The 14,446-nt window shown below is 53.3% G+C and overlaps 1 protein-coding gene across 1 annotated transcript in view; it reads right to left on the reverse strand.

Annotated features, from left to right (window-relative positions):
• Window positions 1-906: 906 nt before the first annotated feature.
• SCN4A (sodium voltage-gated channel alpha subunit 4) overlaps window positions 907-14,446 on the reverse strand; it is a 28,513-nt gene continuing 14,973 nt past the window's right edge. Inside the window, exons 14-23 of the mRNA XM_010116871.2 lie at window positions 12,172-12,301; window positions 11,709-11,863; window positions 10,361-10,534; window positions 9,651-9,773; window positions 9,107-9,385; window positions 7,850-7,903; window positions 6,101-6,238; window positions 5,169-5,273; window positions 4,173-4,443; window positions 907-3,684 (exon numbers count right to left, since the gene is read on the reverse strand). Coding sequence (XP_010115173.2) covers window positions 2,489-3,684; window positions 4,173-4,443; window positions 5,169-5,273; window positions 6,101-6,238; window positions 7,850-7,903; window positions 9,107-9,385; window positions 9,651-9,773; window positions 10,361-10,534; window positions 11,709-11,863; window positions 12,172-12,301 — 2,625 coding nt within the window. The 3' untranslated portion in view covers window positions 907-2,488. The remainder of the gene's footprint in view (window positions 3,685-4,172; window positions 4,444-5,168; window positions 5,274-6,100; window positions 6,239-7,849; window positions 7,904-9,106; window positions 9,386-9,650; window positions 9,774-10,360; window positions 10,535-11,708; window positions 11,864-12,171; window positions 12,302-14,446) is intronic.

Below are 14,446 nucleotides of genomic sequence, written 5' to 3' on the forward strand. Positions count from 1 at the left end.
AGCCCTGTGGGGTGAAACTGGGAGCAGGGCACAAATTAAAGAGGATTTGCCGTGATGGTGGCCGAAGGACCCTGCTGTGCTGCCTGCAGGCTCCTTGGCACCCTCGAACAGGCACAGACCTGCTCCAGAGAGGCTCAGTCTCCCATGACCAGACCTGGCAGAGCCGCTGCCAGGCAGCTGCGTCCTTCCCCAGCCCATTCCTATTCATCAGGGCTTGGGTTTCACCACCGTCCTTTCTCTCACCGCGGGAGGATGGGGATGGTGGGTCATGCCACCTCCTCCCTCCAGCCCCCTGCCTGCGTGGGTGCCACAATGCTCAACTTGAATTACACCAGCCTTGGGACGAGCTGTTCCAGCCAGAGCAAAAAACACAGCAGTGAGGCCATACCGTGGCCCTTGGGGACGTCAGCGGGTCCCGGAGGTGGCTCCTCCTCCAGCAACACATGGATGCAGAAACCTCCTTCACCCACCGCTGCCTTCTCCCCATGATGCTGAACTGTTCCTGCGTGACTGGTGGGGCAGGTTTGGCCCCATAGAGCCTGGCATGGGGCAGTTCAAGGGGTCTGCATCTCCTTCAAGTCCACCTTTCCACTTGGTTGAACCTGAAGCAGCATCTCCTAGAGCTGGGGCTCATTGCTGCAAGGCACCAAGGGCTCCAGGTGACTTGCCCACAAGCAGAGCAGAAGCTCTGGGGTCTTGGCTGGGTTGGAGATGCCAGGAGGTGGCAGCTCAGGGGGGGTCTCTTGTGCAGGATGGGACCACCAGGTCCTGCTGAGGATGGCAGGTCCACCCAAGGCCAAGGAAAAGGGCTTCGTGTATCTGCCCTGGAGCAAAGGAAGGGGGCATTTTCCCTTCCCAGGGGCAGGTAAACATTTCTCCCTCTAAGACACACCGACGCACTCGGTATCGTAATAATAGACCGTTTACAGTTGTTTATTTTAAGAAATGTACAAAGAAAAATGGCTTTAGCTCACACGGATCCTGCTCTTTGGCATTTTCTTTTTCCATCACCGACGACACGTACGTACAAGCAGCATTGATTGTGAACCACAATCCGGGCTGGAAACCGCTGTGCCACGGATGCTTCCCATGCAACCGCCCTGTAAAGCGGCTCAGGCTCCTGTTCCAGGGAGCAACACCCTACGCAACACGGGAATGAAAGCACAACGCCGCGGGATGAGCAGAGCGACCCTGGCTCTGCCGACACACGTAGATGCAAGCAAGCTCAGCGCTGCACCCGGCCAGCCTGAACACGGGGTATCTGTAACGGCTCGGCGCCAAAATCAGCCCAAGAAAAAAAAAATTATAATAATAATAATAAAAAAAGACAGACGCTTTGGCTTTGAGAAGCAGCCCTTGTTTTAAGTGGAAGAGGTTTTGGTTCATGTTTGTTTTGATCTCAAGAGTTTTTTTTTTCACTTTTGAAGGCAGAAGGCAGTCCAGAGACAAACTCAGGGTCTTTCGCACATTTTCTGGATTCACTTTCCTTCTGCCCACCTGTATAACGAGCAGTAAAACCCTTCCCCCCGGGGAAAACCCGCCTCTGCCAGGAGGCTTCCTGGTGAGGACCTGCCTGGCCCCATCAGGCTCTGCAGATGCCCCGGCACGTGCCTCTGGCTCATCTCCAGAGCCGCAGCCGAGGGAAGGATGTTCTGCTGGAGTATTTTGGGATTTACACCTCCAGCAGGACGTTCTCCAAACCCTACCTTCACCCATCGCTTTCCTGCCACAAAATTCGGATGAAATGGGAAAAGAGAGAAGTGTCATGAATATAAACACTGTTTACATTCATACTGTAGAGACCCGAATGATTTGTGACTTCAATGCATATCCAGAGACCTTGAAAACCTGATATTTAATCCTGAGAACATCTTTGCAGATGCTTTGATTTGGCTTTGCAAACAAATCTTTAAGACATAATTGCACTTTCTCTGTAAGTAACAACAACAAAAAAATATCCATAAAGCTTATTCAAATATTCAGAAAGGTGCTACTTTAAGACATTGGAGATATTTGTTCACAAAACCTTATCTTTTCTGTAATTATTCTTAATATTATTTCACTTGGCTCATCTTTCTCTGCCTACTTGCCGGCACTCTGGAAGAATAATATACAAGAAAATCTCTTCGTTGTGAAATAACATCAATAAATAATTAAGTAAAAGGACAGCTGTACTCCTTTGTTAATGTCTGAAAACATCGTTACCATGATGAGATCATTTCAAAACTCTAATGTTTCTCTTTCACCAGCAATAGATAGATTTCACATTTAAGTCTCGTAAGAAGAATATTAAACCCTTTGCAAGTGCAGTGAACTGTAAAGACCAGGACCAGTAAGAGATCCTGCTTCGAAAGTTAAGGTGTCTACTAGAAATATCTGAAATTAGCTCAATGTCCAAGATCTCTTGATCTGGGTATGGAAGAGCTCTTGAAAAGGAGATACAAATGAAGTCTTTTGCAGTTGGGCGAGAGATGGAAACCTCTTTCTGTTATACCAGCGACTCCTTCACAACGCGTCCCTTGTCCCGCGGGGGTTTTGCTTCACCAGGAGCATCTCGAGTCTCTGAACTGGGAACGAGTGCAAGGCCAATGGCAGGGGCTGTCTCCACCTCTGTCCCACTGTTCCCATACATCTCGTGCATTTTGGTGGCGATCAGACCTTCCTTCTCGGGCTCCTCCTCTCTCAGGGCATCCTCGTCCTTACTGTGCCTGTACATGTAGGACGCCTGCTTCACTGAGCGCCTCAGGAGGTACCTCCGGAAAGCCCTCTGGATTTTTGTAGCACAGACTTCCTCATGTTTCCTTTTCAGAGTGGTGGTGATAGGTTCATAGGAAACCTTGGAGGGGTTTGCAGCCATGAACTTCTCCTCCATGGTGGCCTTCAAGGCATCCATCTCTCCTGAGTCTCCCAGCACTTCCTTAGTCAGGGCAAAGAGGATGTCCAGACAGTGGATTTTGTCCCCAGCAACCATTGGTAGATCCATGGTGATTAGCTTGATCTTGTTTGGCTTGGGAATTTTGAGTGGCTCCTGTAAGGTGTCCACAAAGTCAGACAAGGTGCTGTACGCAATGAACTGGGTGGCATCTGGGTCAAACTTCTCCCAGGTTTCATAAAACATTTCAAAATCATCTTCGCAAAGGGGTTCGCTGCTCTCCTCTGTGGCCACGTTGAAGTTCTCCAGGATGATGGCAATGTACATGTTCACCACAATGAGAAAGGAAATGATGATATAGCTGCAGAAGAAGAAGATGCCAATGGATGGATTGCCACAATCTCCTTTTACTGAACTTCCAGGGTTTTCCAGGTCGGGGTCACAGTCGGGGGGACCGCTGTTCAGGATTGGGCTGAGGAGACCATCCCATCCAGCTGATGTGGTGATCTGGAAGAGGCAGATGATGCTGTTCCCAAAAGTTTCAAAGTTGAAGATGTCATCAATCCCCGCTTCCTTCTTTACATAGGCAAAGTTGGACATCCCAAAGATGGAGTAGATGAACATGACGAGGAAAAGCAAGAGGCCGATGTTGAACAGGGCAGGCAGGGACATCATCAGGGCAAAAAGCAGAGTCCGGATGCCTTTTGCCCCTCGGATCAGCCGGAGGACACGGCCAATCCTTGCCAGCCTGATGACCCTGAAGAGAGTGGGTGATACGAAGTACTTCTCTATGATGTCTGAGAGGACAATACCTGTGAAAGGATGGAGAAGAGGTGAGTGTGCCATGTTCTGCAGCCAACATAAGGAAGTGAGGTGGAGCTACTCTTGCTCTATCTGCCAGAGTTGGACAGATATAGGGGGATGAGGCCACCCTCGGTGGCATACAGCTCTCTGCTTCTCCAGTGGCAAAGGGAACGTATTGAAAAATAAACTCTGAGCACAGACCCAAAGGTTAAATTCTTGCTGCTCTGTTTCAGCATTGCAGCCAGGCAACATGGAGACAAGGGGAACCCAAAACCAAGGAAGAGTGAGACGCATTCCCAGCCCCTCATCCAGCCTGGTGACATGGGGTGGCTTCACATCTTTCTTGTCTCAGGGTCCTGTTGGCTTGGCCCTGCTCAAAAGGTTGGTGTAAGGGCGTGGCCAGTGACAGCTTGGTGGCTGTGGATTGGCCAGACCATTTCCAGCTTTCATTATCTAGTGAGACCCCTGAGGAAGTGGTAGAACCAGCAGGACTCACCTAAGATGGAGAGGATGACCACCACAAAGTCAAAGATGTTCCAGCCAATAGTGAAGTAGTAGTAACGCAAGGCAAACATTTTGAGTACACACTCTCCAGTGAAGATGACAATGAAGACCAGGTTTATCTTGTAGAGGACAGATGTTTTGAGGTCGCTTTGATCGTCTGTTTCGACCATCATGGTCACCATGTTAAGACAAATCAGGATCATGATGGTTATGTCAAACACTTGCTTGGTAACAAAGTCAAACACCATCCCTTGAAACTTGTTCTGCGGTAAGGGCCACGTGGGCGACGACGGAGAACGAGAGGTGAGGTGGGAACATGGGACAGACACACACGAAACAAAAGACACAACAGAAAGAGAAGAAGGAACAATATTTAGAAGAGCATAGGAAACCTCAGAGTTGTGGCCAGTACACAGATCTCACAGCCCCACAACCTATGGGAGAAGGATACCCAGCACCCTGCAGGATGAAGCCCATCTAGTAACACCACGGCCAGGAGATGTGGGCACAGGGGATAGTTGCTTTCTAATTATATCCACAGCTAATGCATCAGGGCAAAAATAACCACATGGAAAAGGCCTCACTTGAGCAGGGCTATCAAAACAACCGTGTGTGTGTTGGCTGGACCAGTGTCCCTTCTAGGAGTGCTGAAAGCTGAGCCTTCCCTGGGCCTGACTCCCTTCGAGAGAGGAGCTGGGAGCTAAGCTAGGAGAAAACCCTGATCTCTAGGAAAAGGGGTCCCCACCTTGCCCTTGCCAGAAGACCCAGGCCCGAAGAGCAGACCCAAAGGAGGCTGCCTGATGTGAACCCCTTCTGAAGCCTCAGCTCTAAGCAAGGTCCTGTCTGAAGAGCAGCAATGGGGAGCCAGCGCTTGGCTCCTTGCCCTGGCAAATGGCCTTCCCTAGACCCTCCTCCTTCACTTTGGGACAGCTGGTGGCTCGAAGCGCTTCCCTCCCTGCTGCACTCCGTGGTGATTAACCCAACGTACCGACGGCCTGGGGATGGGCTTCTGGGGTTTCTTGGAGCCGAGCTTCTTCATGGCATTATAGTATTTCTTCTGCTCTTCCGTCATGAAGATGTCTTTGCCTCCAAAGTATAAAGGGAATCACTGCTGTTAGTCTCGGGAACTGACTTCTTCCCACCAAGCATCTCCAGCCAAGCTCCTACCAGGCATTGCTCACTGCATTGCCTCACTGAAATCTACCTGCCCTTTTCTATGCTGCTTCCCTTAGTTCACAGCATCCAAGGGTGCTCACCGCAGCACCATGTTTTCCTCCCACAGAGGTGAGATGTCACCTCTGAGCCTTGCTGCAGGGAGCGGGGCATCCCGTGCCCTGCTAGGGCTCACCCTCTCCTTGCTGGATGGATCCTGCTGGGACCAAGGCAACATCTTGGTGGGCTTCAGACCTTGCTTGGCACAAACAAGGTGTTCCATGCTACCTAACCTCTGCCCGCCTCCCCCTCCCCGGGCAGTCCCGAGGTATTAGTCCTGTGCTGCTCGCTTGAAAGCAGAAGTTGAATCTCTCCTTGATGCATGGAAAAATGATGAGAAAGGGTCATGGGGGGAGGAAAAAAAAAATAAAAGTGATGGCACAGGCGTAGAGCCATGTCTGCCTTGGCACAGGCAAGAGAAAAGGCAGCCCCCTTGCCTCCTCCCTCTGCATCCATAAACAAAATCTTTTATAAATGCTGTGGCCAGGACACGAAGCCCCATGCGCCCTTTGTCCAGCTCTCCTTGATCGCTCTGAGGGAAGCCACTAATGGGTGCCAGCAATTTAGGTTGCAGAGGGACCCTGGGATCCATCTGACCCCTGGGCATAGTGGCCCTGGTCCCCTCACCCCACGACTGTGCTGGTCCCCTCCATCCTGGACCAGCACCCCAGGAGGCAACCGTGGCTGCGGGACCCAGAAAATACTTATCTTTTTCTTCTGCTGGTTGAAGTTGTCAATGATGACACCAATGAAAAGGTTCAGGGTGAAGAAGGCGCCGAAGATGATGAAGATGACAAAGTAGATGTACATGTAGAGGTTGATCTCGTACACTGGCTGCTCTTCAATCTAACCAAGAGAGATGGGAAACATGAGATTAACCCTCTCCGGAAAGTGCGTCCCCAAGCCGCTGGATGAGGGGTCATTGTATCCAGACAGAGCCGTGGGGTGGCTGCTCCAAAACCTTTGGCAGATGCTGTGTGGGCTGAGTGGTCCCCGTGGGAGCAGCCACAGGAAGGGACATCAGGTCAGGGGACAAGGGTGTGCCGAGCCCCGATCCCATGGCATGGGCTGGGGAATAGGAAGGGATGCTCAGGTGCAGCGATATCAACGAGCAAACTTGAGTTTCTTCCTGATAATCAGCTTTCCAAAGGCTGAAATACAGCCAAGAGGGGAAAGGAGGAGTGTTTTTATTTGTGCCCCAGCCTGGCAGCCTCAGAAAACGCTCCTCGTCAAGGGGCATCACTTAATTCTGCTCTGTATTTGACTGGAGACACCTCAAGGTGTCACAACCAGCTCCCCTCATTTTGAGGGAAGCTCTTGGCAGAAGAGAGCGGATTTTCTCCCACAGCAGCTTTGTCCCGGGTGTGCGGGGAGGCAGGAGCCCAGACCGTTCTCACAGGGAGCTGGAAGCGGCTCCTCTGCTGCGCGCCGGCTGCTGCAGCTGGGGCGAGCAGGGCGACTGTTTCTGATGCTAAAAAAAGGCAACGGAAACAATACGTTCAGGGCCGTGGGTGTGCGGGACTGACCCCCCAGCGGGGCACAGGCAGGTTTGCTTGGTTAAAGGAAGGTAGGAAGTCTCTCGTGCTGTGTCCATGGGCTGGTGTAGGGACAATTTTGGGGATGGATCACAGTAGAAACAGCCACTGCATGAAGCTTTTTTTTTTTTTTTTTAGCAACCAATTTGTCCTAAAGGTTAAATGCTGGCTGCTCTATTTTATTAATAGAATCACAGAACAGTTTGGGTTGGAAGGGACCTTCAAAGCCCATCCAGTACAACGTCCCTGCCAGGAGGAGGGATATCTCCAACCGGATCAGGTTGCTCAGAGCCCGGTCCAACCTGGCCTGGAACGTTTCCAGGGATGGGGCATCCACCACCTCTCTGGGCAACCTGGGCCAGTGCTCTATAACCCTAATTGTAAAAAAATTTAATGGTCCATTTATTGCTCAAGGCAAGCTGAGCACTTTCTCCAGGACGGGATGAGCTCTCCCAGGTGCAGGGGTACATGGAGGGCATCGTCTCACAGCAGGGTGAAGGACCAGCCCTCTGGTGCGGAGCTGTGGAGGCAGAGCGGGGATTTTGGACCACGGCCGCGGCTGGGTGGGAACCCAGTGTGGGGGCCAGGCTGCAGCTGGGATGCAGGTGACAATAACACGGGTTGCACAGGGACACAAGTGCCTGCCCTTTTTGAGGGTGCGCACCTCAGCAGGGGGGATATTTAGGGGATTTCTCCACTCTTTAGCCCACGTCCTAGCCAAAGACATGGGTGGGATGCAGGCAGCCCCCCAGCACCCACGGGCAGAGCCAGAGGGGATGCTGGGGTCGAGGGGTCCATTCCCAGCCTGTGATGAGCTGCACCTCAGCCCCAGGTCTCTGCTCCTGCTCTGCCGGGGGAACCGAGCTGGTGGGATGAGCGATGCTCAGTGCCGGTTGTGAGGCATCTCTGCGTGTCCCCTCACCTCACGCGAGTCCACGGCGGCGTACATGATGTCCATCCAGCCTTTGAAGGTCGCCTGCAGGGACAGCAGAGAACAGATTCCCTGGGAGGTACCTGGGGCTAGGGAGGGAGGGGAGGGCGATGGGTGCGTGCTGGGGGTTTAGTTTGGGGGTTTAGGTCTGAGACGTCTGCTCAGCCTGGTGTTACAGCTTCTCGATGGGAATGGCAGGAGAGGGACCATGAGCTGATTCCACAAGAAACATGCCCTGATGCAGAAATACTGAGACTGGCACGTTCACAAACGTGCATGCATGATTTCTGTGGCTGTGGTTACCAGGGACCTCCCAAAACACTGCTGTTACAAACTGGGAAAAGCAGCAATTGACTCTTTTCCTCTCCAAAACCAGTTGCATTTTCCTGATGGCAGAGCTGTGCCAGGGCTGGCTGCCTCCCTCCCGCTCCCAGCCCGTGCCACCTCTGCGGCCCTGCCTTCTGTATCGCTGCCTCTGCCGTCCGCTGGATCCTGATCCCGGTGGGCTAGGGGGTACGCGGCATCTTTTACTGCCTTTTACTGCTGATTTGTTAAACAAAAAGCCTGAACGTCTTGTTTCCTGACCCTGATGGAACAACAAATCTCAAGAGGACGCTGAATTTAAAGCTGGTTGATCAATTTGGGTTATGCTCTGATTCTACAGCCGCCAGTTCCCCTGGATCTGATGGAAGTAACCCCAGCCCACGCAAGAACAGAGCCCACATCTAAATTTTTGTTAAAATTGTGGTAAGCAGTTCCCCTTCTGCTTGCCTGCCTCAGTTCAGTGGAAGCATGGCTGCATTTGCCCACTGCCCTACGGCAGACACACTCGCTCTTTTTCCAGTCGTCATCCTCCCCATGCAAAACTCTTGCAGCCTACGGCTTGAGCAGGCTGAACTTTTCAGATGGGTGGGGGGAAATTAGAGCGCCCCCCCTCCTCGCTCCCGCATCCCGTGCTGTGCAGAAGACTTCTCGTAGCTCCAGGCTTGGTGCTCCCTGTGCTCACACACAGCAGTTCCCTGGTGAATTATCTTCCCCTCCCATTTTCTGCCCTGTCCCTTTGCTTCTTGGCTCTGCAAAGGTTTGGGTTTTTTTTTTTTTGTGTTAAACACCAGTTTTGGAGTTAAGCAGCTAAAAGGCCCTATCTGGGCATCAAGGCAGCATCTTGCTTCAGCCCTGATGCTAATCACACTGCCCTTCTACAGCGATGCGCGTCGTCGAGGGACCGCAGCTGCTTTTGTTACGTACCACCTGCAGCAAGGAGAGGTATCCCAAGCCCACGTTGTCAAAGTTGACCTTGACGTTGACCCATCTGACCTCGTTGGTGTGGAGGAGAGCCATGCAGTCGCTCTTGTTGTTCACCACGCTGATGTCGAAGAGCTCCCCCGAGGTGGTGTTGACGCACCTATAGTACTTCCCTGCAAAGAGGTTCACCCCCATAATGCTGAATATCAGCCAGAAGATGAGGCAGACCAGCAGGACGTTCATGATGGAGGGGATGGCACCTAGCAAGGCATTCACCACCACCTGCAAGGGGAGAAAACACCTTGGAGGAACTGGCTAGGGAACCAGGCTAGCAATGACGTGGGCCTTCATGTCCCCGTGTCCCAGCCTCACCCTCCCCAGCAGCACCAAGTGGACTCAGACTGCACCAAAGGCACCTTAGCACTGATGCCATTGGTCTGGAGGCCCCTGAAAACCAACCGGGACATGTCCCTAATGGCAGTGGCTGCTGAACGGTGCCACTCGCATGGCCTTGTCAAAGCCAGTAGCACATGGAGGAGGCACCTACCCTCATGCCTTCAAATCTGGACAGAGCACGCAGCGGTCTCAGAGCCCTCAGTGTTCGCAGGGACTTGATGGCTCCCAGCTCGGAGTATCCCAGCCAGTTCGCTGTCAGGCTGATAATGGAAACCTGGAAGGAGCAGCCCAAGGGATTAGCAGCATCTCAGATGGAAACAACAGAGAGGAACGGAGCCATGTCCCTGCAGCTTCTGCCGTTCCCTCTCTCCCCAGCTCTCCCTCTGGCTAGTGGCCATCGTCTTGTCTTCAGACACAGGGACCAGCATCGAGTCCTTGGGTCCCTGGTGACCAGCCACCTGGAGAATGTCCCTGCCTCTTGGGTATGAGTGATGATGAGCGTGATGCGGGACGCAGAAATACTGCACATGTGGAAGTGCTGGCTGTGTCGCAGAGCATTTGGGAGACCCTATGTCCCTTCACGTCCCTACTGGGTTCTGTAGAACAGCATGGGCTCGTTCTTGCCTTGAGCGTAAAACAAAAAGGACCTGAAAGGGTTTCTGCGACCAGGGAAAGAAGTTTCTGCTCTTCCTATGGAGGACCGTTATTTTGAGCAATGGTCTAAGCCCTCGTTCCACAGCCACTCCATTGTCCTTTAAAATACAATATGGATTCATTTGCAACAGCCTGTTACAATCCCTTAATGCTCCCAAATCCCTTGGCTAACTATGGCTCTAGAGGCACTCTTCAGACAACACTTACATCAACAATGAGGAAATCCAGCCAGCACCATGCGTTGGTGAAGTACACCTTGAAGCCATAGGCCACCCACTTGAGCAACATCTCAATGACAAAGACGTAGGAGAAGACCTTGTCGGCGTACTCCAGGATGGTGCGTATCACCTTTCGTTGTTCAATGTAGATGTCCTCAAAAGCCTGGAAGAGGCGTGGAGCTACGTGACAGTCATTCTTCCATTAGACCTGCTGCATGGCTCAGCGCAGCCACATCCACACCTGCATTGGCCCTGCTTTCCTAGGGCTTGGGGCAGCTTGAAAAGTTGAGAGCCTGACTATGGGTGGCATTTGCTGGTGCACCTGGTCCAATAGGGTCTAAGTCTTGTTTGTGAGTCCTTGTTGGCTATGTAGAGTGAGCAAAGCTTCACTGAAGCAAATGTCCAGCCGCACCAAATTCCCAGCAGTCTGAGCACAAGTCAAAGGCCAGGACACCACCTCACACCTTTGCATGCCTCGGTAGTTTTGAAAGTGCTCTTAGGAGTTTGGGTTACCACTATGTCCGCATGGCACGTGAAACATAAGCAATCAGGGGTACGGGCATGGTGGCCAGGTGTTGCACAGCTGTTTTAGCACAGCTTTCGATTTCGGCACTAGCTACAACCTCAGACGGCCCCAACTGCACTTCAGAGCATGATGCAAACGTGTTGTGAAGCACGTCTGAAAACCAGTTCAGTCCCTCTGTCCTCCTTCCCTCTCTCTTTACCTCCAGACTGGCAGAGAAGCCGGTCTCCCCGTTAGCTCTGCGTATTTACCATGTCCAGCCCGAGTGCTCGGAAAGGGCCAACAGCCTGACTCACAGTCCTTAACGAGATTGATTTAGATGGACACCCGGGTCCCGGGAGGGTACACCAGCCTGCGGCTGGACGTGCTGAACAACAAAATAATAACCGTGAATTATTCGTAAAGCACCTCCCGACAGCTGGTTGTGGAGGTGGTGAAATGAGGAACCTCCACTAGGGTAAGTGGAGGTTTACCTAGTAAAACTAGGTAAACAGTGCAGATGGCTGATGGTTGGCACAAAGAGTGGGAGGGGAGGCTGTCGGGGGCTGCGTCCCTCGAGCCCATGGACCACAGCCCATGGTGGAGGCTGAGGGTTGCAGAGGGGTGACTGTACCAAAGCAGGAGCGCAAGGAGAGGATGTTTATATCCCCTTGCAAGGCTGAGCATTGGGCAGACCTGAGCCAAATGAGGTGTCAGCTCAAACATCTGCCCCCAGCTGTGTTGTTTTGTGCAGAAGACAACCAGGTGCTGCTGCTTGGAGCCTGCTCGTGATTCTGGGCAGAGCAAACAGGACAGAGCGAAAGGTGGGACCTACCAGCGCCCCGCTGCTGAGGAGGATCATGAAGACGATGAAGGTCTCGAACCAGTCGTGCTCCACAATGTGAAAGCAGGTTTTCCGGATGTTCCACCAGACTTTCCCTCTCTCGCTGGTGATGTCCACGTAGAGACAGGGAAACCTCTTCACGCAGGCTGGGGATGGGACAAAGAGCTGCGGGTTACCCCCTGGCCAGGGCGTTTCCACCAGCGAGACACTATTGATAGTGGTGGTGTCATTTAAAGCCCTCCCAGGTTGGGGCTGGAGCAGGATCCTGCTGGGCTTGAGGGTGGGCATGCAGGAGGGGAGCCCCATGGGGACCATCTCTGTGGTAGCACAGGGGGATTTGGAGTTTGGGCTGAGCTAAATGAGCCTGGGGGTCGTTATGGTGCAAGAATTGTTTGGCAATGGCTCCTCCATGCCCACCTCTCCCTGGGGTCCCCTGCCCTGCTCGGTCCCTCACCTTCGGTGAAGCACTCCTCGGGCTCTTTGCTGTCCTCAGCCTCTTCTGCCACCTCCTCCTCCACCGGCGGTGGGGGCTTGTAATCCACGGTGCTGCACAGGGATGAGGCGTTGTCGCTGGAGAGGGGATTCTGCAAAGGAAAAGGAGGATTCGGGCTGGGCTGCAGAAGGGATGCTCCTGGGCTGCCTCCGGTCATCCTCCTGCCCCTGCAGAGACCAGGCAGTACTGGGGGAGCTGGCTGGTGGGACCCCCTTGCTTGGAGGCCACTCTAAGTTCCTCTCCTAAGTAAACACAGCCCAGGATTGAATTGTCCAGGGCTGAGAACCTTGGGGGATCATCGGTACATGAGCTTCCACAAGCTTTGCTTTTCATCCAGGTTCAGATGAGCAGAAGGTCCCCTGACCCCAGCCTTCCTCCCAGCACATCTCGCATCCACTTGTACCATCATCTCAGGCTGATTTTCTCACCTCCTCCTTCTCCTCTGCATGTCCCCATCCAAGAAATGCTCTGCCAAACGTCCTTGGGTACAACTAGACCTGCAAAAACCTGCGTGGCCATCATGGCACTTCTCTCAAACCCTGCTGATGCCAAAGGCTGAGGTCCACCCAAGTTCAAAACCTGCATTCCAAATATCTCTCTCCGGCTCCATCCCGCTCCACAGCTCTGCTTGGCTGGCTTCCCAGACACCACTCAGCAAGGCCCAGGGGGGCTGATAACGAGAGAAAACCTTGGCAAGCCCCCGGGATTTTTTTTTTTCTCCTCTTTTTTTTTTTTTCTTTTATTTTGCTTTCTGAGAAGACCTTCTGCAGCACTTGAGGAAAGAGCAGATCCCTGGATCTGCCTGTCCAACATGGGAGCAGCTAGGAACCAGAAGATCTTGGATGGGCATCTCCAATGCAGGATGGCGTTGGCTTACATGGGAAGCGGCATTGCCTTGAGAGGCAGGACACACCAGGATCGGTGGCACCAGGTGTTGGCTGGTGGCTCTGCAGGAGCAGTGGGGCCACCCCCTGCCCGGGCTGGTGGGGGGGACAGGAGGGGCAGGGGGATTAGGAGGCCCCAGCATGGAGCCAGGCAAACTGTGACCCCAGGGAAGGACACATGGAAAGCATCTGCCCCCAGGACAAGTCTTGCAAAGGCACGAGGTGGGGACAAACCAGTGCAGCCACCCTGGAGATGGGGCGAAAGGTGCCCAGGGCAGGTCCTCTTGGGAGGGGGACAGGGATAACTGTGCTGTTCCCACTGCATGGTCCCCAAACCCCATCCATGGAGGGTTTGGAGGGCAATTTCCATCACACACCTGGTACAGTGCCTCTAGCCTGGCTGGGTGTTCCCACCCAAATCCAGGGCTTTCCCCCTCCTTACCAGCACTGAGCACTGGCAGCATCCCAGGAGGCATCACCCTGCCCAGCATGATGGGGGGCTGAGGCAAAAAGCCCCCAGGAGGGCCCTGAGCCACGCCGGTAACTCTTCACACACCAACACCGCTGTTCCTGTCACCCACTCGCTGCTTCGCGGTAGAAAAGATCCACCAACCATAGATGCAGCAGTGCTGGAGGGGAGCAGCCACACCCCTGCTACCGTCCTGTCACTGTCATTTCACTCTGAAAAAATGTCTTTGCCTCGGAAAGGAGCTGCTTTGGAAGGGGGAGAGCATTTATCAGCATTTTCTGAGCAGCCCGTCCAGAGAAACCGTTTGATAGCATCACCAACAGCCTGCATCCCCGGCACGAGGCCGTCTGCTGGGCTTTGGCTCCCTCTGGAGCTGATCAACAGCACGTGAACACACCAAGCCAGCAGCGACCATCTCCACGGACCAGCCTTCTGCCCCCGCACGCCGTCCTGAGCGGGACTCCTCAGCTCCTGGGCAGGCACATTTGCCATCGTTAGCGATGACAAACCCCCAGCTCAGAGCTGTTTTGTTATTCGTACAAAACCCCTTTCCAGATCGATGCAGCTGCTCCTCTGCTCTGCACCATCACCACCGCCCTGTACTTCCCCAGGACCTCAGTGCGACCACACTGCGAGCAGTAATTTCCCACCACACCACCACCCTCCTTTCCGTGCCTGCTCAGGTCTTCATGAGCTTCTTGTCTCGCATCTCCCCATCATCTTCCCACAGCACCGAGGCGATAGGTGTCCCACGAGCCCTGACAGTCCTCTCTGCGCCTCGACGCGGCAATGCTGACATAAGCTTTGGATCTAAAATGCATTGCTTCATGTTCACTTGTGCTAAGCTCCTCCATCTGCTTTCACACCTTCCCCGATGATGCTT

Source organism: Chlamydotis macqueenii, chromosome 25, assembly GCF_036417535.1.
Source record: "Chlamydotis macqueenii isolate bChlMac1 chromosome 25, bChlMac1.mat, whole genome shotgun sequence".
Lineage (NCBI taxonomy): Eukaryota > Metazoa > Chordata > Aves > Otidiformes > Otididae > Chlamydotis > Chlamydotis macqueenii.